Source organism: Schistocerca nitens, chromosome 1 (genome assembly GCF_023898315.1).
Source record: "Schistocerca nitens isolate TAMUIC-IGC-003100 chromosome 1, iqSchNite1.1, whole genome shotgun sequence".
Taxonomy (NCBI): domain Eukaryota; kingdom Metazoa; phylum Arthropoda; class Insecta; order Orthoptera; family Acrididae; genus Schistocerca; species Schistocerca nitens.
Genome location: NC_064614.1, coordinates 1,007,782,678 through 1,007,806,193, shown reverse-complemented (window position 1 = coordinate 1,007,806,193; position 23,516 = coordinate 1,007,782,678). Strand labels below are relative to the sequence as shown.

General features: G+C 40.6%; 1 protein-coding gene across 1 annotated transcript in view; it reads left to right on the top strand.

The window, feature by feature from the left end:
- Positions 1 to 23,516, top strand: part of LOC126195527 (BRISC complex subunit FAM175B-like) — a 121,533-nt gene that overhangs the window by 28,869 nt on the left and 69,148 nt on the right. Inside the window, exon 3 of the mRNA XM_049934157.1 lies at positions 18,838 to 18,941. Within this exon, the coding sequence (XP_049790114.1) occupies positions 18,838 to 18,941 (104 nt within the window). The remainder of the gene's footprint in view (positions 1 to 18,837; positions 18,942 to 23,516) is intronic.

Sequence of the window (23,516 nt, the reverse complement as noted above, 5' to 3'; positions counted from 1 at the left end):
GAGGTTTGGAGCATGCTGGTCGAAATGCGTTCCGGATCTGCTTCTCGGAGTACCCGTTCTGGGCAAACACAGAGCGGAGATGGCTAAGCTCTGCTGATAAGCTGTCCTGATCTGAGATGGCTCTAGCCCTATGCACTAGCGTCTGTAATACACCGCTGTGCTGTGAGGGCTGATGACAGCTGGTAGCTTGTAAATACAAGTCTGTGTGCGTAGGCTTCTGGAACACACTGTGACCCGCATGGGACAGCAACGCTTCCTTCTTTCCTGGAACATCTGAACTCCCTCCATCCAAGCATCTGTTTCACCATGGAGGTAGAAAAAGATGGTGAGCTGCCGTTTCTGGATGTTTTGGTTCGTAGAAAAGGAGACTGCTCCTTGGGTCACAGTGTGTTCCGGAAGCCTACGCACACAGACTTGTATTTACAAGCTACGAGCTGTCATCAGCCCTCACAGCACAGCGGTGTATTACAGACGCTAGTGCATAGGGCTAGAGCCATCTCAGATCAGGACAGCTTATCAGCAGAGCTTAGCCATCTCCGCTCTGTGTTTGCCCAGAACGGGTACTCCGAGAAGCAGATCCGGAATGCATTTCGACCAGCATGCTCCAAACCTCAAGAACAGCTTGAAGAACCAGGGAACACCACGGGGTTGGTTTTTCTACCGTATGTTGGTGGCGTGCCTTTTAAGATGGGCAGAATTTTCAAGAAATACCGGATTAAATGTGTTTTCCGGCCTCCAGCACGAGTGCAATCAATGCTGGGCTCTGTCAAAGACAACCTCAGCCTGAGGAGACCAGGAATATACAAAATCCCTTGCCAATGTGGGAAATCTTATATTGACCAGACGTGTCGTACGGTCAAAGACAGATGCGATGAACATAAACGTCACACGAGGATGGGTCAACCAGAGAAATCTGCGGTTGCTGAACACTGCCTTGACATGGGACACGGCATGAATTATGAAGAAACAAAGTTCCTCTTGCATGCTTGCACATACTGGGACTCCATCATCAATGAGGCGGTTGAAATATGTATAAACAGTGACTTAATAAACAGACATGGGCTTTCACCTGAGCAAAGCCTGGGAGCCAGCCTTGGCGGCACTAAGGAATCGTCAGCCACAGATTAGCAACCGCACCAACACAGATGGGAAGCCTTAGCGCAGATGCTTAAATCGCGCGCCAACACCTCGCGCGTGCGAGCGGGGTCTATCACTCCCAGCCGCATTTTCGTGCGCCGCGACGCGCTTCCACAGTCCGCGATCCGTTTCTCCAGCAGAGAGCTCTGGTATTCAACGCTGTCTACGATTGGTCTTCGATGACGTTGTGCCCTGCTGGCCCCTGCACTGTTCTAGAAAGCCAGCATATAAGTTGGCGAGCTTCTCAGTGACGGGACAGTAGCACCTGAAGATGGCCGGCAGTTGTCTCGCTGAAATATTGTGTGGTTTCTACAATATTTTCCGTCTTAATTCCCGGGAACCTATCAAGCATTGCATTTGTGTTTGTGTGCATCAGGTTTATTCCTATAATGAATGGATTATAAACCCAAAACTCAGCATTATAGGCATTCCTTTGGGGTGGGGGTGGGGGGTAAGGGGACAGTAATCAAGTACCTGCATTGTGGTGCCCTCGGACCACAAAGGCATCATGCTATTGGTGTCTTAGCTGGAAACTCTCCACCAAGTCAAGGAGTATGTGACCATTATGACTGAGCGCGGGGGCTGTGGGCAACAGTTTACTAGCCAAGTAGCCATTGCTATGGCTGGATGACACCCTTGGGGAGAGTCCCATTCGGAGTGGAAGGTACTACGACAAAAAATTTGCACATTTAGAGAATTAAACTTTCTTTCGCTGGAAGCCACAAGATTCCAGCAGTTTCTCCAGGTGGGAATGGTTACTCTAATGCAGATAGGTATAATCCCATGATGTTTCTTTCCCTACTATGCAGTGGAAGGAGGACAAGCCAGTTGTCTATGTGCAAAACACTTTAATTAATACCTGGTCTGTACTTAGACTGAAAGGAAACCTCTTCCTGCAATGGAAGCATTGTTTTTTGTCAAAAACATTGAATCCAATGTGGAAGTTGAGTCACAGGGGAAATAGCAAAATGGTTTATTATTAATTAAAACTTCCTCTGCTGCCAAGACTACAGTTCTTCAGACATGTGATAGTCTATTCTCTGTTCGTCATAATAATAAACCTGATATAAAGAAACACAAATGTGATGATTCGTCAAAAGCTGCAGCACGTGTACACTGGTGGTGTTATGCTCTTGGAAGTAGGTCCTACTTATACATTGGATATATTATTACTAAGTTATGGTTAATGAAATTTCAAGATATTTTTATGTATTAACAGCTATCAACATTTTCCTTAATCTGCATTTAGCTATGTAGTTTTTATTTAAAACATCATGTACAGTCACAGTCTCTATACTGTTGTGCTCCAATTGTAGTGCTGCTAATACGCAGTATGGAAATGTGAGAGGCTGTTTCCTGTTCCACAATGAAACACGCATGTGGAACATGGTTAAAAAGCACTGAGAAATAGATTGCTTTTAATGTTTTTCACAAATTTACAGAAAAAATCAGCTTTGAAGTTTTCCGAGGGCTGTATTTGATATAGTTGACAGACAAATGTACATTCCATGTATAGCGGAATTGGTAGTGTGGTAGACTGATAACCCAGAGGTTGGCACAGTAGCTCAGCACGTTCGTCAGAGGGCTGATTCCCCTCTGTAATAAAAAAAATGAGCAAAAGAATCATAAATTCTTAATTATCAATATTTTATGAAAGATTGGTAATAAAGGTTGCTTAAATTACGAAAATATAACAATTTAATTTTTTGGGGCAAAAATGAAAAACCAAATACCCTTTATTTGGCCTATGTCCATGTTTTGTACCACAGATGTAGTTGCACACAAACCAGAGCGATAACGTCATAAAAACATGAAAAAAAAAAATTGTTTCCACAGTGTCAAGCACACTGTACAAATGCTGCATTTTTACATGTGCCATTATACCATTATGATATGAACCCAACAGAACTGATATAGAGCCGGGTTAAGGGATTTGTCATGAGAAATAACAAAACTGTTAAATTGCCACACATACTGGAACTAACACTTGCAGCTGTTTCACATGCAACTGCCGAATGCTGGCAGGATATAAAACGGCATGTCATAAAAGAGGAGAAAATGCGATATCTGGTTGGCTTCGTGAGTTCTGTTGTTGACTTGTTATCAACACAGCAGATGACAGTTTCAGAACGGAAATGTATTTCTCGGATTCAGATAATTAAGGAGCTAAGAGATTACCCGACAACTGACACTAATTAATAACTTCAGTGGCTTCAGTATTAAACAGTACAGTGAAATGCCTGCAGTAAGCTTTTGCATCAGACACAGTTCACTCAGAACGATTACCCTGTGTTTATGTTGTTTGTAATTAGAATACTATGTTAGGTGAGAACGAGAGCATTTCATGATTTCCGCCTGGTCACCTAAGGAGCGTGCAGTAGTGCTGGAGTTTTGCCAGATATTATTTCATTCTCTTTAAAAATAAATGACATTTGAACCTATTTTATTTCTTTTCTCGTCTCTTCTTATGTTTGAACTGCAACTGCTCACATAATTGCAGGTTAGTTGGACCAGCTGGCTGGCAAGGGCTTTCCAAGTTTAATGCATCAGTAAAGCCATTGTCCCACATTATCGCTCAGTCTGTGTGCATGTAACACAGTATAAAATGTATCATTATGATCGTAGGTGACTGTACTGGACACAGTTTGGCTTACGCTCCATGCAAAACAAAACCTAATGAGATTCAAGCAAATGTGGAAGAATACATGGCATAATGTTTACATTTGGTTTATTCTTATTATAAACAGAGTATAGGTGACATACCTGTGTCCTTTGCCCCACACAAAACATTGAACATGGTCCAAGAAATCATCTTCCACACAGATGACACTCCAAACAGATGAGAAGCTCTGTACTAATCTCCAGTGGGGAGGCGTCCATTTTATCATGTGTGTAAAAAGGTGCCCATGGATAATCATACAGATATAGGTTTCTTTTTAGTAGTGTTTGAAGGGAATGTCCTCCTGGAGAAGGTTAAGTTCATGATGTACAGTTGTGATTTGAAACCGAATATCCCACTGCCTATGAGATGAGATGCTTTTACGATTTGGGCATATACTATCGCTTTGCTTGGCAAAACCAAAATGTGCCAACTGTGGACGATCCCTCCATGAAGGTAGTCCTCTTGAACATGCAACTTTAAGTGAATTGTGCAGAACATCACCCTCCATTTTTGACAGTATGCCCGATTTTCAAAAAGAACAGAATATAAAGGAATACGCATCTATCGACCATCAGTCGTATATTAAGGTATGGAAGAAATATGTGTGCCTGCATCCTGTGGATATGACAATCAATTAATCAATTGCACTAATGTCATGACTCCCATCTCAGGCTTCCCCAAACCAGGTATTCCACCACCCTCCTCTCTTGTGGTTCCCATGGTACCTTCTTTGGGAACCACTTCCTGCACACAGACAGAGAAGCATTCTCCTCCTTCAGCATCTACTGGTGACAGAGCTCCCTCTTGGGATCCCTCTCCAAGCAACCTGCAGAATATAGGCCCAACTCCAAACAGTGGCTGAAGGAGCCATGGCCTGTGTGTTCCAGGGCTGTCCATCCTTCATCTGTGCCCTACTTTGAATGCAGATAGCCCCTTGAATGAACCTTTCCCACCATAGGTTACGAAGGAGAAGGATAAAAATCAGGAGAAAACTCCTCTGGTGTCACCAGATACCCCTAACAATCACATTTGGACTGGATATTAATGGATGTGTTTCCATCCCAATTGGTGACAGGCTGTGATCTTGCAGCATTATCGGCCCTCTCACACCTAACCTGGCCCCCAGTCACTTGATCATTCAGTGGAATTACAATGGGTGCTACTGTCACCCATTGGAAATATACCACCAGTATTCCTCGTCTTCTGTAGTTTGCATCTGCAAAAAAGTGCTACCTTTGTACTGCAGAAGTGACAGGTTGAGGACATCCCATTATGTTTCACTCCCCACTGAGCTGAATCGTATCATGAACCCTTCACTGACTGGGAATTACTTGAGGCTCTTGTTTCATCCCACAACACCTTCTCCACTTAGGACCTACTAATTCAATTCAAAATCAAATGAGCTAACCCATAAATGTTGCCTTCAGAGAACATCTCCTCGGGATCTTCAACACTCTTTGGCTGCAAGGTGCCTTGCAAGGTGCATAGTTGTACCAGTCCTTATGCCAGGCAAGAACGCAACATCTCTTGATAATTACCAACTAATTATCCTGACCCACATATTCTGTAAGCTGCTTGAAAGGATGGTTGCCCACAGGTAATGCTAGGTTCTCTAATCTTGGGAGCCTTTTGTCACACTGTCAGTGTAGTTTCCAGGAAGCATGATTCACAATTGACTGTCGGGTTAAGTTGGAAACTGCAATGAGACAGGTTTTTTGTAAACACCAACACCTCATTACAGTCCTTTTTGGCCAGCATAAGGCAAATGACACTGCATGGCTCTGTCATATTTTAATCAACTGCCATAACTGGGGGCTTCGAAGACCCTCTACTGATTTTTGTCAGTTTTTATCCCACCGGTTGTTAAGTTAGTTGGTACTTCACTCAGCTACCCACAGGTCCAAGAGAATGGTGACCCATAAGGCTGTCTGTGTGTGGAGTATTTCTTTTCCCCATCACCATCAGTGGGTCAGTGGCCTCTTTTGGGCCTTTGATCTCTCATTTGATGTATGTAAACGATTTTTGTATTTGGTGCAGCACCCATTTGGTAGGCCATCCGGTGGGTCTCTACATGGGTTCTTTCCCAAGGTTTCCAATTCTCTCCTACAAAATCATGGTTCATGCATTTCTGTCATCATACAATGATCCATCCTGACCCATAACTCTACTTTGGTACCCAGTATCTTTACTTGCAGCATAGTCTCTTTTCTTGGGCCTCCTTTTTGGTGAAAAGCTGACTTGGCTGCCACATATTCGTCATCTGAAAACCAACTGCATCCGGAAGCTTAACGCTGTCTTATTCCTTGCCTGGATGCCTTGGGGTGTGGATCGTGGCACTCTTATCTGTATTTATCTAGCCGTGGTTTTGTCCTGACTGGACTGTGGTTCCCAGGTTTATGGCTCGGTGTATCCTTCAATTTTAAAACTGTTGGACATAGTCCATCATTGTGGAGTGCGTCTTGCCACCAGTGCCTTTCGGACTAGTCCCGTAGACAGTCTCCTTGCTGAAGCTGGGATTTTCCCCCTTCAGAAAACAGTACCAGCTCTTGGTTTCTTATGCAATCGCTATTCAGCAATTCCCTGATAATCCCACATATCTCGTTCTCTTTACATACGAGGGGTGTCATCTCCCTGATAACTGTTCTAGTGTGCGACTACCAGATAGACTGAGTCTTGCTTCAGTCAGCCTGGATCTCCATCTTCCTTCCCTGTATTGTGCTCCCCGATTTTTCTCGCACACACTCTTCCAAGGTCCTAGAGTCTTTGTCAACCCCAAGACCTTCCGGCATCTTTTATGTCCAGTTCAAGGGTACCATGGTGCTACCATCTTTCACACTGACAGCTCTAAAATTGTGGATTAGGGGGGATACACTTCTACTTCACCTGCTGGTATGGAACACCATTCACTGCCAGGAACACGTATTGTGTTTATGGCAGAGCTGACACCCATCAACAGAACCCCCATTTTATCAAACAAGACTCCCTTGACTGTGTTTTAATATGTACTGATTCAGTGGGCAGTCTCGGAGCTATTGACTGATGCTATCCCTGTCACCCTTTGGTCTGCTCTAGTCAAGACCTTGTCACAGACCTTCATCATGCTGTCTGCTCATTTGTCTTTCTCTGGGTCCCACGTTATATGAGTGCCCCAGAGAATGAACTGGCTGACCGTTTGACTAGAGAAGCTCTTACTCGCTCCCAATTTGCTTTGCGACCCAGGTGCAGATTTGTGGGTGCAAATGAGATATCTACTCACTTGAAAAAGTAACATCTGGTGGGCTACTGGCCCATCTAATAAACTCCGTACAATCGAGGAGGCTGATGCAGCACGGTGCTCTTCCTTCCACTTCACGCAGAAGGCATCCACAATCTTACGCCGTCTCTGCTTCAATCATACCGAGTTATGCCATAGTTTCCTTTTGTATGATGAGCTACCCTTACAGTGTAGTTGTCGGGCCTTATAGACAGTAACTCGTATCTTGGTGGCCTCCTCCTTGCCATCTGTGCTAAGTTTGGAATTCTGGATTCATTGCCTCTAACATTGGCAATGTTTTAATCTACCTGCGGAGTAGGCCATGGTGGTTGATATGGGGCGTACCTTCTTGACCAAGCTAGTTGTTCATCCCTATTTGATTGTTTTAATCACTTTTAGATTTATTTTATGTCCTTTCTGCCCTACCCAGTTTTCTATTCAGGATGTCACACTTTGTTGAATAGTTGGTGCTCTTGAGTGTGATGGATTAGGAGTGGGACAGCTGTGGGTAGGACATTTTCTGTCACTTACATAGCTCCAGGACACCCACCTGCTGACTTTCCTATCTCCTTCATCTTGCTTTTATTAATGATGGCCCAAAAGATGTCCATTATGTTTTTAGCCTCCTCACTTTTACTAATGTATATCTTCAGACTACACTGAAGAGCCAAAGAAACTGGTACACCTGCCTAATAATGTGTAGGGCCCCCACAAGCATGCGGAAGTGCCGCAGTGTGGCATGGCATGGACTCAGGTAATGTTTGACGTAATGCTGGAGGGAACTGACACCATGAATCCTGCAGGGCTGTCCACAAATCCTTAAGAGTACGAGGAGGTGGAGGACTCTTCTGAACATGTTGCAAGGCATCCCAGATATGCTCAATAATGTTCATGTGTGGGAAGTTTGGTGGCCAGCGGAAGTGTTTAAACTTAGAAGAGTGTTCCTGGAGCCACTCTGTAGCAATTCTGGATGTGTGGGGTGTCACAGTGTCTTGCTGGAATTGCACAAGTTTGTCAGATGCACAATGGACATGAATGGATGCAGGTGATCAGACAGGATGCTTATGTATGTGTCACCTGTCAGAGTTGTATGTAGACATTTCAGAGGTCCAATATCACTCCAGCTGCACACGCCCCACAACATTAGAGAACCTCCATCAGCTTGAATAGTCCCCTGCTGACATGCAGGGCCCATGGATTCGTGAGGTTGGCTCCATACCTGTACATGTCCATCTGCTCGATACAATTTGAGGTGACTCTTCTGACCAGGCAACATCTTTCCAGTCATCAACAGGCCAATGTCGGTGTTGACGGGCCCTCGCCAGGTGTAAAGCTTTGCCGTGCAGTCATAAAGGGTACACGAGTAGGCCTTCGGCACCGAAAGCCGATATCGATGTTATGTTTAATGGTTGGCACACTGACACTTGTTGATGGCCCAGCATTGAAATCTGCTGTAATTTGCAGAAGGGTTCTGTCATGTTGAATGATTCTCTTCAATCGTTGTTGGTCCTGTTCTTGCAGGTTCTTTTTCCGGCTGCAGTGATGTCGGAGATTTGATGTTTTACTGGGTTCCTGATATTCACAGTAAAATTGTGAAGTGATCCTATGGGAAAATTCCCACTTCATCACTACCTCGGAGATGCTTTGTCCCATTGCTAGTCACAGACTATAACACCAAGTTCAAACTCGGTTAAATCTTGATAACATACAATTGTAGCAGCAGTAACCGATTAACAACTGCGCCAGACACTTGTCGTCTTATGTAGGTATTTCCGACAGCAGTGCCGTATTCTGCGTGTTTCATCTCTCTGTATTTGAATACACATGGATATACCAGTTTCTTTGGTGCTTCCGTGTAGATCAAATAACATTCTCTGTGGACTTTTCCACTTCTGGATGCACAACTCTTGAACTGAGGGACTGATGAGGTTGTGTTTTGCGTATTGGTCAGAGTATTATTCATTAATTTTGTTCAAGTGAATCACTCTTTGGGAGCAACCAAATGAAAACAGTCAACACATTACGTTGTAGTCCTGCATATTGACTGAAGTCTTCATTGTACTTTTTCAAGCATAATCATTGTGTAGTTCTTCTGTTGGTTTAACCATGTGTTTGTTCTTTCAGCTGAAACCACTCTTTGGTGTTTTAGTTGAGTGGGTTATCCATTCATTTTTCTGAGTGAAACCAATCTGTGGTACTTTTAATGGCTGACTAAAACTGTGGTGTACAACGGAGGTGGGCATACCCTGGAGGGCAACTCTACTTCTGGGGGTACATGTGCAGACATCTCACGGGCTACGCCAAAGTGAAAACAAGCATTATACCATATTTTTTTAAAATACATTCGGAATAGACCACTTATTCTGTTCATCATTTAAAACTCCTTCACATATTGTTGTGGATTAAATCAGTCCTACACAAATAACACAAGGTTTTTATCATTGCGTGTGTGTAGTTGAGCGTTGAAGTTCCCTAGGTGAAGGAGGAGGTAACATCGTCAAATTTTAGAGACTGCATTTCATTTTACTGAAAGGATGTGATGCCCATTGATTAAAAATCATTTGAATTTAACCTGAAACACTTTAGCGGTTAGTTACTTACATGTTAGGTAAAAATACTGTGCAAAATATTCCGTAACCGGTTATGATTGCAAAAATCAAATACTAATCACATGCACGCACTGTTACTTCAATTTCACACTTACACCTATCTCCAGCCATCTTTATAAACAGTCTGTAACTATCTTTACTACCCTCTGGGAATGACAATTAGAATTCCCTGATCCTGAGCACCTTCAGTTGTGAGTGGAATCATTCAGTCATTTTGACATTGTTGAATGATTATTGCTGACTCCACCATTGTCACTTATTGTCGTTCTGATACTTACTCTTTATTGACTGAAAGTAAGTAGCTTTCTGTTCAATTTTTCGTCTATGTTTATGATTAGGCATTTACTTAATGAACTTCATCTGGATCAAAATGCTGAAATGCCCAGGGTTGAGGCAATTCAAGAAGACATATCACTGGATAAAAACTGATCCTCAAGATAAGTCCAGTGTGATATACGGTGTCTGCCAGGTTTATTCATATTCTGAAACTATATTAATTAAATAAATTCAAAGAAAATTAATGAATGATGGCAAATATTTCTCACAAAAAAGTACTTCTGACAAGTTAAAGTATATGCTTAAAAAGTGACAGTCACCAAAAAATTAAAATAATTTTAACTTATATAATTTTTGTTCCATGACCTCAGTGTTTACTGAAAGAGAACAGTCAGTGACTGCTGCAAACCAGCAGGAAGAGTCAGAGCTTTAAAAAAATTAAATAAAAAATAATTGTTCATTTATTTAACCATAAATTTATAATTTAACACCATTACCAACCAAAAATCCATGTTTATGCCAAAAGTACAAAAAATTAGTATTTTACCAATTAAATACTAACAAATAAATTGTGAAAATGTCATTTTTGGAAATCTACTCACCTCTCCTTGAAATAAGAAACATTATTTAAATACCTGCCAGCAAAAATGCTGTAACCCTCAGAATGCAGATTTTTATGAAGAGAAGGAAAAAAGAAGCAAAATCTTTGCAAATGCTTATTTTGTCACTGGTAATCAGGCAAAAAGAATGTTTTGCAATGATTAATCATCACGTTGTCACATCACTTTATCTTTTGGTTCCCATAACTGGTTTGATAGTGTTCAGGATTATATCAACACATTTCTAATAGGTTACCTTTCTTTGCCATAGATACAGGTGATGGATTTTCACATGGTCTGGATAGGCTATTAAAGCTAATTACTACATGTGGATCTGTAATGTTGTTTTAATCTCGTGGATACCAAGTATTGGATTGGTGCATAAGTCGATAACATTTTTCCATAAATTTAATAAACACAACAGATACAGATAACAGAGATTTTGATCATCAAAAATATATTCTCCTTCACTATTTACAACAGTCTGCCAAGGGTAACTTTTTGATTTCGCAACTGCAGAGATAAGTGGTTTTGATACGAAGAACTCGTCGCGCTAGGTGTAGGTCTTCCTCGTTATTATAGGAGGAGAAGGCGGTCCCGCCTTAGTCTATAAAGCTACTAGCACGAAGCTAGCTATTAGCACGAAGAATGGACTAAGTGCCCAAGTGATTTTTCATGGCTCTTCAGTCTTTTGCGGATGCGTGCTGAATTTCACATTTACGGATGCAGACGCTAATGGGCACGGTAATGGTTGGGTTACTGTGGCTGTAGTATGCGATCCTAAAGTAGACATTGTAGCAGGGCTGGAGATAAGGAAAGGGTAGGTAATTCATTTTTATTTCTATAATAATGTGTCGCATCACCAACAACTTTAACCTTGCTACATTTAAGAGCTCCTTTAACCCCTACCAACACAGACTCTGACTCATTAATTTACAATGATTCCTCATCCTAAGAACCAACGGCATTGTAAAGATATAAGATGTACCTCTATCTCTGTTGTACATTGAACATATATGAAATATCTGATAAGCAGACCTGCTACAGTGTCTACTGTAGGACTACTTACTAAGCCACAGTAACCCAACCATTACCATGTCCATTAGTGTGTGCGTTCATAAGCATGAAATTCAGTACACACCCACAAAAGACTGAAGGGCCATGCAAAATCACTTGGGTACCTAATCCATTCTTCATAATAATAGCAATATTATCAATAGCTTTATAGACTGCAAGGCGCAAACACCTTCTCCTCCTATAACAACAAATCAGTATCTGTCTGTGTAAATGCTGCTACACGTGCTGCTGCTCAACGACTGATGATGCCGTCGTAAGAGAAACATTACTTATCTAACTGCAACTTCCGGCTTCTGCTCTCTTATTGGGACCGGAAATAAATTATAGTGTGGCTGGGTGCAAGTAACATTAGTACGGCCAGCCAGCCGCACTGGCTCCTTTAATGCTGTCTACTTAAGTATCGCAGATAAGCTTAGTACACTTTTCTATCGAAGATGTATATAAAAGTATGTTGCAGCTTGCGGTTAGGTAAGTAATGTTTCTCAGAGGGCGTCAGTCATCGAGCAGCAGAATACACATAGACAGAGCATACCTCTTTATTATAAGAGGAGAAGATGTTATCACCTTACAGTCTAAAAGCTATCGATAATATTGCTATTAGTATGAAGAATGGAGTATAGTAATGGTTGGGCTACTGTGGCTATAGTACATGGTCCTAAAGTAGACACTGTATCAGGGCTGGAGACTTTTAACAGTCAAGAAATAATTGTTTATCAGACATATCAGATATGTGAAGTGTATAACAGAGATAGAGGTACATCTTAGTATACACTATGTGATCAAGAGTATCCGGACACCTGGCTGAAAATGACTTGCAAGTTCATGGCATCCTCCATCGGTAATGCTGGAATTCACTATGGTGTTGGCCCACCCTTAGCCTTGATGATAGCTATGTTCACTCAGTTGCTGGAAGGTTTCTTGGCGAATGGCAGCGTGTTCTTCACGGTGCTACACTGAAGAGAGGTATCGATATTGGTCGGTGAGGCCTGGCACAAAATCAGCATTCCAAAACATCCCAAAGGTGTTCTACAGAAATCAGGTCAGGACTCTGTGCAGGCCAGAGATGTTATTGTCATGTAACAACTCCGCTACAGGCCATGCATTATGAACAGGTGCTCGATCACGTTGAAAGGTGCAGTCGCCATCCCCGAATTGCTCTTCAACAGTGGGAAGCAAGAAGGTGCTTAAAACATCAATGCAGGCCTGTGCTGTGATAGTGCCATGTGAAATGAGGGGTGCAAGCCCTCTCCGTGAAAAACACAACCACACCGTGACACCACCGCATCCGAATTTTACTGTTGGCACTATACACACTGCCATATGACATTCACTGAGCATTCACATTGCCCACACCTTGCCATCGGATCTCCGTATTGTGTACTGTGATTCGTCACTCCATACAACGTTTTTCCACTGTTCAATCGTCAAATCTTTATGGTCCTTACACCAATTGAGGCGTCGTTTGGCATTTACTGGCATGATGTATGGCTTATGAGCAGCCACTCGACCATGAAATCTAAGTTTCCCACCTCCCTCCTAACTGTCACAGTTCTTGCAGTGGATCCTGATGCAGTCTGGAATTCCTGTGTGATGGTCTGGATAGGTGTCTGCCTATTACACATTACGACCCTCTTCAACTGTCGGCATCTCTGTCAGTCAACAGACGTGGTCGGCCTGTATGGTTTTGTGTTGTGCCTGTCCCTTCACGTTTCCATTTTCCTATCACATCAGAAACGGTGGACGTAGGGGGATATTTAGGAGTGTGGAAATCTCACATACATTCCTATGACACAAGTGATGCGGAATCACCTGACCACGTTCGAAGTCCGTGAGTTCCACGGAGTGCCCCATTCTGCTCTCTCTAAATGTCTAATGACTATTAAGAGCACTGATATAGAGTACCTGGCAGTAGGTGGCAGTACAATGCACGTAATATGAAAAACGTATGTTTTTTGTGGTGTCCGGATACTTTTGCTGACATAGTATAAGAGTTTTCCACCTTTTGGTCTGTCAGGGATGACAGAATCATGGCACGCACCCTACAGTCTTTCTCAAATGATTTTACACAAACTATTTGGTAAAAAAAATAATTTTTTTCTTATAGCTCTATATGTTAGGTTCATGATGCGCCCATAATTTCGTTAATGGTCATAGTTATTGCGATATTTACGTGAAAATAAGGCATAGCGCAAAATCCGGAAAAGCGTGCAATGAAAAACAGATCGCTATGATGCGTTTTGTGCATATTACATAATATGTTTTTGCGTATGAAATTTAGTTAAGATACTGAATTTTTCTTTAGACTTGGGTAGAGGCATGTATCTGTCACCAATCTTGAGGAAATTGATCTGACGTAGAACACTGATTCACAATCACGTTACGCCAGTGATAAAGCCAGAGTGAAATATCCACAACTTTAGTCATTGAAATGAAATTTTGGCGAATGATAGCGCACACAAAGAGGAGAGTATTTTACCGTATCATTATTATGTAAAACTTCATGGTCTACCATGTTATTCCAATAACTACTGACTTATTCAGTGAAAGAATGTAATTTTTAAGGGCTGTCGGTAGCTGGTGAAACGAGAAATACTATGGGTTTTGGAACAACGTATGTTGAGACATTATGCTTTTTTTGCACCAAGAATTTGCTTTTTCATAAGCTGCTGGCTTTAATTTCCCTCAGTTCCTCACTTAATGAAGCACTGTTTCAGAATTTTCTTGCAGTTCTCTCACATGTTAGTGAGGGGAGACAGTGTGTTTTGGCAAAAGAAGCAAATTTTGACTTGGCAGCCAGAGAAATATGTAGGTTTTACTCAAAAATTTGCCACTCATGACGCTTCTCTGAAAGTTACAAAAATAAATCGCTGCATTTTCAGTGAATTACTTTTTTAGATGTTAACAAGAGCAAAGGTGACAGTATATTTTTTGAATGGTCACCATGCAAGCATGAGCATGGAGGATCCCAACTTAATATTTGCAAAAAATGTGACCATAGTCTTCATTTTGAACGGCACTTCCCCTCTAGCACTTGGCATTTTTACTACAGCGCTCTGAGCGACACCCACCACTGCCGCTCTCCCACACTTCCCCAGCCAACTGTGCATCTAGTGGCCACGGCCTTCTGCGTGCACTATACTGGTTTATTGCGACTCTCACGAATTTTCGAAATTCCACACTATATCACAATACAAATGGGTATTGATAACAATTAATGGTAGTTATGAAGAAGTGACGTGAGCAGTAAAATCAACACACGAATCGTGTGCACACGGGCTTACACAAAGGAAAGTTCCGAAACCGGCCTTTATAAATAATAAAAGTGCATAGCATGCGAATCTTTCACTTAGCTTTTTCCGGGCATGCTTCTACAATGACGTGGCGAAGAACAACACTGCGGCGTGAGTTTATCTCAGTTAAAATCCCTAAAATGACCACTTCTTTAAAGAGTTGGTACAATTTATAGGCTTTCAAATTGGATCCCTGGAAGAACTTTCCATTCTTATATCTCGAATAATGGATTAGATTAGATTAGATTTACTTTCATTCCAATTGATCCGTAGTGAGGAGGTCCTCCAGGATGTGGAACATGTCAGATGGCTTTCTTGCTATGCTAACTTGGCAGTGTGGTTTCTTATCAAAACCTTCGGGACGTCCTGCAGTTTGCTAGGTCACTTGTGGAGCTTACTCCTTCTGTCTTCAAAGGGCATGCTGTTGTTTTACCTTTTCCTGAGTGGAGCATTTGCAGACGTCCAACAGTGATTTTGTATACCATGCGCAAAGTCTTTTGAGATACCTGAATTTTTGTTCATTTCGTCTCAAAAAATACTTAAATGTGCAGTGTTTGCACGAAATGGCCTCTGTAGTCTCCCAGTGTTTGATATATATTTCCATGCATGATGGAACTTACTGTCTTGTTTGTGCATTATGGTCTAAATTGTAGAATTCTTCAAACAGCATTTTGTTGTCCTCTAAACTTTGAGTTCTGCACTGTTGTTTACATTCACGTGTAACAGTCTGTAAAGAGAGCAAGACATATATATTATAAGTTAATTATAGTACAGGTGATAATTAAGGATCTGATTATGTGCTAAAATGTGATGTATACAGGTAATCTTACAAATCTCCTGTTAAACACACTAATTTCGTTGGATGAGTTAACAACTGTTTTGCTCCCACCTGTTCGGAAGAGATTTTTCCAGGAACTGTTTTTTTTTATTTATTTATTTTTATCTTTTAATAGTGCACCCAAATTCCTATTGTATTTCTTCTTCTAATTACTATACCGTACTTAATCGTGGTAACCTTCCACATACTCCAACATAGCAACACATGACTTTCCTCCTCCATAATAACAGTGCACCCAAGCGAACTTGCTCTTCACGCATTTTCTCTGTTTTAACTGCATTCATTTGTATTACTTTCGTGTGGACGCTGTTAACTTCATTGTCGTCATTGAGTGCCCCAACCCACGACCACACCGGTCTCTCTCCTCCCCACACCGGTCTCTCCCCTCCCCCACACCACCACCACCACCACCACCACCACCACCACCACCACCACCACCACCGGTCTTCCTCCTCCCCCTCCCCCTCACCACCACCACCACCACCACCACCACCACCACTGGTCTTCCTCCTCCCCCTCCCCCTCACCACCACCACCACCACCACCACCACCACCACCGGTCTTCCTCCTCCCCCCTCACCACCACCACCACCGGTCTTTCTCCTCCCCCCTCACCACCACCACCACCACCACCACCACCACCACCACCACCACCACCACAAGTCTTCCTTCTACTCTCACCATGTCTTCCTGGCTCTCTTGCTATCACTTTCACGGTGCAGGTCAGTTGAGCACAACATTGTTTACGAAAATCCTGTGGTAGTGCATCATGTATCACAATGAAAATAACTGTCAGTACATTACATGTATTTGACTATTAATCACACTTCCCGGCATTTTACTTAAAGGAAAGGAAGGAGAGGTATTCCAACTGTCATCATATTATCAGATGCCCTAAAAGATATATTGAATGAAAAAAAGCCATGACTATGTATCTGACACAGACCAGCAGTTTGGTAGTCTGTCTCTCTGATACACATTTGATGACTGGTACCCAAGCTATAGCATGAAAACACAAAAATGTATATAACTCAAACATGATTAACTTTGAACTTCAACTGATATTAAAATTTTGTTTTTAGGCATTCTTTTGATGTATAGCATCGAAAATACAATTTTCTATATAGAAGGCATGTGCAAAATGTGATCAAAACCAGTCACCCAAGTCTCAGACCCTCCACTTGAGAAGTAAAACTTGTTGATAAAAACTTTTCTTTCGTGAAATATTTGAAATATTGGTTCTCCTGATATTGCTATAAATGGTGTAATGCTCAGAGTACTTGCATGCACTACAGTCCGTGATTGATCAAAGTATATAGAATGAAAGAGATACAATAAAAATTAGAGGAGAAGCAGAACTCTGTTAGAGATGTTGAAAGTACTGTTGTAGATGTCAACTGTTTGACTTAAATTAAGTAGATTGCAGATGGAGACTTGTGTTACAGATTTGTGAAGCTACATTTAGTGTCAGTGGTGATAATGGCTTATCTGAAGTCCCACTTGGGAAACTCAACTTCACAAAATGTATGTGTATGCAAGGCAATTAGATTCTCACAAAAGAATGTAAACAGATATATGTGCAGAGTTTAGTAAGGAATTGCCAGTCACTTTCCATCAATACCTTATTATGCTGCACTACACCTTCTAAATCAGTTTGTCAGAGCTTAAGAGATTGAGAAGGCAAAGTAGATTTACAGAATTCTGAAGATATTAATAATCATCAATCTCATAATATTCTGATGAACAGACTAACTAAGGAGGTATAGTGTTCCACAGTAAGATATTAATGGCAAGTGACTGGTAATTGCTTGTGTGATGACTTGTATCAACATAAAGTACCTGCAGCGATAGACAAGTTAAATATGTGTTAATACACTCTCCTCTGTAAAAAGAGTTAGTATGTAAAACAGGAGTTCTTTCTCCCTCATGTGAATGTTCAAAGGAAACTCAAAAATATTTAATAAGTGTAATGTAGAAGCATGTGCTTGTGAAATAATATATGATCATCCACAGGCACCTTTTAGGTCTCTCTTCAAGGAGGTAGGCAGTCCAATTGCATGTATAAAGTAAATACACATCATAAATAAGCCATCACAATTTGAAAAGAATAGTGATGTGCACAGCAAAAAAGGTCTTTGTTACATGTGGCAAAGGCTGTCAATGGATTAAAAAGATTTTCAGTATGCAGCCACAAAATAATTGATCAGTTGCCCAGTGATGTAAAATGACTCACTGGCATCAAAGGGAACTTTTGAATCTAAAGTTATTTCATCTGGACAACTCCTCTGTTATTCTGTAGATGGACTTTATTTAAAAAGTGTGTTTAGCATATAGGGCTTTTATTTGTATTAAACTTAAAACCACATGAAACATGCTTAGATGCGACACAGTCTCTCATCCTTTACCACACAAATGTGGTAGTTCTGCAATGTTCATGTGGTTCTCTCTCATACTTATTGAACCACAACAATCTAAATTCATGGCTTATGAGTGCCATTTGTGTTTTATCACAGTCGAGTATAATCGAAGACAAAACTTGGCTATCACAACCAGTGAACCAACCAAATATTCTGGTGCGCTTGATGGTCATAATATATTGCACTGTTCTGCTTAAAACTCTCAGTTGAAGTAAAGGAACACTTGCAAACAAATGTTACATATTCAAAGATGAGAGAAACCTTTGCTGTCCACTTATAACAAGATTGTATTATATTCATTAAACAGTGGAAAGTCCAGGTTGTAATATAAACAAATTACGAAAAGGGTAAATTGCTACCCACCATAATGGTGACATGTTGAGTTGCAGACAGGCACAACGAAAAGGCTGTTACACATTGAGCTTTCACCCACAGCCTTCTTCAAAAAAGAAAGGAAAACACACAGACTTTCACACAAGCATGCAAAATGCCTACAAGACCTGTATCTCCAGCCACTGTGTTACGCCAGGCTGCCAATCTTCATATTTTCTCACCATAAAGTTAGTAAAAAATCTCTGTATTTCACAAATACACTGAAATATTTAAATGTAAGCACACAAAATTGCAGATATTGCTTCAGCCAATTTACAATTAGCATTAATAAAATTGTATATTTCAGGTGTTAATTGTCTTGTGCCACTTCCCTCCACTGTACCATTCTACAACAGCATTGGTAAAATCAATAAACAGAAGCTGAAATTATTTATTGGTGAAATGGAAGGAGTAAGTGATTCTCTTGATTTTTATTGTTGTTGTTATTGTTGTTAGTTATTAGTACAGCTAAGTAAACTGCATGCAGATCACTTAGTTATATATGCTTATTGTTTCATTACTGTGCAAAATTGTAAAATCATTTATGTCTGTACTGTTTTTTTTTTAATTCTTTACGATCCATTTGGTTTTCATTGTCATTTTACTTGTTGAATTAAATATTTTCCTACGCTACTTAAAGCTCGTACAATCTTACATAAGATATTTTCATATGTTCCTCTGTGATAAAGTACCAGTCTACAAAACCAAAAGCTAGTCTTAAGATTCTTCTCCATTCCTTATAATTTTTTTCACCTCTGGCAGTGTTTGTTAATGTTGCATTGTGATTCATAGTTAAACTGCAAGTCCTTGTGTAATTGGCTGGATAAGGTATATCCAAGGTCAATGGGTCACACTGGAATACCACATCAATACGACCGTGCCTAGTAAAACACTGCGGTCTTCACACCAACCCTCAGGTTGATGACAGCTTTATCTTAAATGATGATCGTTATAGTTAAGAAGTACGGAAACACAAGTAGTCACTGTTCTGCATTTTTATGTTATGAACACTTTTCAAAAGGCTTCTCTGGTCAAGCTGTTTTGTAAATAAATTTACAGGTAAATACAGAGACAGTTGCCAAATGATGTATGGAAACTAAAACTACATTTGCAAACAGGAACTGCCAAGTTACAAAGGAGTTATGTCTTTGTTACATTTTTTAACAAAAGTATAAATTCATTTCTGTGTGTGTTCTTTGAAAATATGTTCTTTGGAAAATACAAAGGTTGTATTGAATACAGTATTTAAATCAAACAATGGAAAATCCAGGATGAAATGTAACAATATTATGAGAAGGAAAGTTGCTATTCACCATGTAGCAGGGGTGCTGAGTGGTAGGGTGTATATTAGCTTATTATAATCATAGTGTGTCTATATAGGATGTTTATTATGATTCTTAATTGATATTTTAGTACATTCTTTGTTTGACACCATATCTTCCGCCAAGGAAAAGATGTTTGTGTATGTTGAATAATTCATCTCTTCTCTAAGAGTTTCTTTGGCTTGTTTCTAAATATGTTCTAAGTTATAAGGCTATGTATTGTTCCTTTCTGAAGCCTTCAGTATAGTATAAACTGTGGTATTAAGATTTTTATGTTTTATCCACGCCAAAACTTAATTCTTGCTTTCATTTTATAGAAGAGACTTTCTTCTCATGAGGAAACATCAGTGTACCTCTTTAACTGCACATGATTACTTTGATAACAATACTGTTGTCATGTTCATCAACTTGTGCAGTGTAAGCTGCAAACTCTGTTGAAACAGAAATACTAATAAAACTTTAAAACTTGTATCCCCATTGTTCTTTCCAGGATATTATCTAGGCAAGGTGGAAAGAACTGGAAATTGAAATCAGTAATATTCCACATTACAGGATTCTGCTGTGTTTTTTCCTTGTAGGCGATAAATCTAACAGAGCCCTCATGTTGCCTGAATCATCCACTATCTGATGGGATGGGAATGTGCACTCACTACATAACTTGTGACAGTGTACATACTAGATTTTTGGCAGCTATTTCATTTCAAAAGTGTGGACAAATTAGATACAATACAAACCCTATACGAATGAAACACTTCAAAAATAATTAATTCAGGGGTTTCTGCGTTCTCACATTTGTCTCAGATCATGTGATCAGATTTCTTATGGACTTCAATCATTTGTGATATTTTGCAGGAGACCTATTATTAAATAACAGAGAGTGACATTGCTTTACATGTTGTTTAAAGAACGTAAAGAAACTGGCACATTCTGTACATATAGACTCACAATAATAGTGAGTACCACTTTTATATCGAACTTCTGTTAAAGCAAAACATAAAACAATACCTAACTAGTGGATATAATCATCACCGTTTGCAATAGATACTAAAAGATTCATCACAAAATTGATTACTTTCCTTTTCATGCAGTGTAATTCTCTGAGAGTTAGTCCTCCGAAGAAATTACACTTCACTCATAAAACAAGCTTTTACATTTATATTAGGAAATAGATCATCCCATGACTGATACTGCATTGTACATAATAATAATAATAATAATAATAACAGCAACAACATTATAAGATGTGTGGTGTCAGTTCTTTCAGACATGTCTGAAAGAATGGACACCATGCAGAATCTGCAGCTGTTATACATTATATGTAAATTTATACATTATATGTAAATTGAAGGAGGAAGAAGAAAATGAAAAGGGAGGGATTACTGCTACATTGGGACAGTATATGGAATCAGCATCGACGATTGAAAATGTGTTCCAGACTGGATTCAAATGAAAGTCCGGTACACATTTTTCACTCGTCCATGCGTACTGTCCCAATGCAGCTGACAGCAGTGATCCCCCTCCCCCTTTCCTCTCCTTTCTTCACCTCTCCTCCTTCGATTTACATATAACAACATAATTTCTCACAACAGAAATTATTTTTGTTATAAACAAGTCTACTCCAGGTTACTTCTAGCTTCCTTTGGAATTATCTTACAATACTGTACATGAGATATGGCCAGTTCCAAACTATTGTATTTTGTATTTCACTTCCATTGCTACATACTGGGATTCTAGGCAGTGTCTGCGTTATGTGGCATTGATCACAGGGCACCACCAATTATGGGGATGAAATTAGTTTTAACATTGCACATTCCATTGATACTGATGCTTAGATCCTTACTTAAGTTTCTTCTGAACTACCTTACCATTAATGTTTCTGTCATAAGAGGACTAATACATTAAAGGAAAAAATTTTTGATTTGACTGACATAGAATGTCGGGTTTGTTAACTGCAAACATGTGGTAGGTGTGTATTTGTTGATTATACAGGATAGTGTAACATCTAATTGATGTAACTGCTTTACGTGTGTGATCATAGTATTTGTTGGAGAGGTCAGGTACTCCTAGAGCTCCACGTATTTGCCAGTGAAGGTATGAATCCACCTAATTTTGCCTTCCTCTTACAATGAAGCACTGTCATATCATCTGTGGTCTCAGAGTGTACTCCACAAAGTCAACATATGTCATTTTATTGACTTTCAAATCTTTTTAATAGTCATTTTTTCTCAATGCTTGATCTTGTGCAGCTACTTTCAGGTCTTCTGACTCTGCTGTCATTCTCTCTCTTTTAAAGTCACCAAAGTGTTTGATCTCTGTCAGTATTTAATTGCTGCAGTTAGTTTGGTTACTTACAATGCAGAGATTTGTGTCTTTGTTTTAGTTTGTTATGGGCTACCATTTTGATGTTACTTTGCAGAAGTGAGTTAATACCTCTGCATTCTGTAAGAACGTCAGTGCAGCTTTCTTAGACTGACAGAAATTCCTTTGTTTCCAGTTGCTACGTCAAATTGTTACTTGAAACATTTGTTATAGGGAGGTAGGTCTGATTATGTGAATCTATGCTGAAGATGGGATGGACGTGTGCAGCAGGAGGTGGTCTTGGAGTGGACACAATAAATTCTTTACTAATTTACACAGTTTGGCCAGTTTGATCCAAAGCAGCTGTAGATAGGCATAAGGATGAATACAGGAAGTCTTTAATTAACGCAGTCAACACATACAGTTACTGGAGCACGTTTCCTTCTTCACATACTATTGTGGCGTAGCAGAAGCATTATTGCGCAGTGTATAGTGGACACACACTGCTCGGAAGGTAGTGATGAGCTAGCATCTCCAGTATATTGGGTTTGACCGTTGGGTTAAGCATCTCTTGTGACTTATTGTAGCATGGGGGGCATCTGATGAGGTCGACCAGTACTGCAGGAAGTTGCCGTGTCTCAGAGTCGAAGTCTGGACCAAATATGAAGAGCAGAGGTGGTTTGCTGGTGCAGTGTTGTCTGCCCAGGTTTGGCAAGCAGACTGAGGTCCATGAAGCATGCTGTGGCAGTAGCAGCAGCAATGACGATGGCACCGGCTCTGATTGACAGAGGCTGGGCATCACATACTGCCCAGCTGGTCAAATGCTGATAGGCTGGTTCTGGCGGGCTTAAATGCTGCTGCAGCACGCTGACTTTGTCGGATGCATGGAATTAGTGTGATGGGCAGCTGTGACATGGAAGTCCACTTAGCTTGAGTTGCTGACTAGCACCTGGCTGTCTCCAATTTGTGGCCTAATTACTGTCCTGGTACTCCTTTGCTAGCTTGAAGTCCTGTTTAACTTCTTCCCTTTACATTTCCTCCTTTCTGTGAAGAATATTTTCCCTCGAACTTAAGCCAACGCATGCGCACACACGTGCGCGCACGCGTGCTATGGTTCATGTACACTTCACATTTTCACCTCCACACACTGTATCACTTTGCCCTTTACTCTCTCCAGCACTTGGCTCTACACAAGTCTTTTCACGTGTTTTACAGAGAGAAATTGCTTCTTATTGGTGAGTTAGTGGACTCCATTACTTGGGACAGAGCAGGTGTCAGGATGGCTTCCCAGCACTAAAATCTGATTTGCTCTTCTCTGTTCCTTGCCCCATCATCTTCTAAAAGTTTACACTAAGAACTTGTTGCC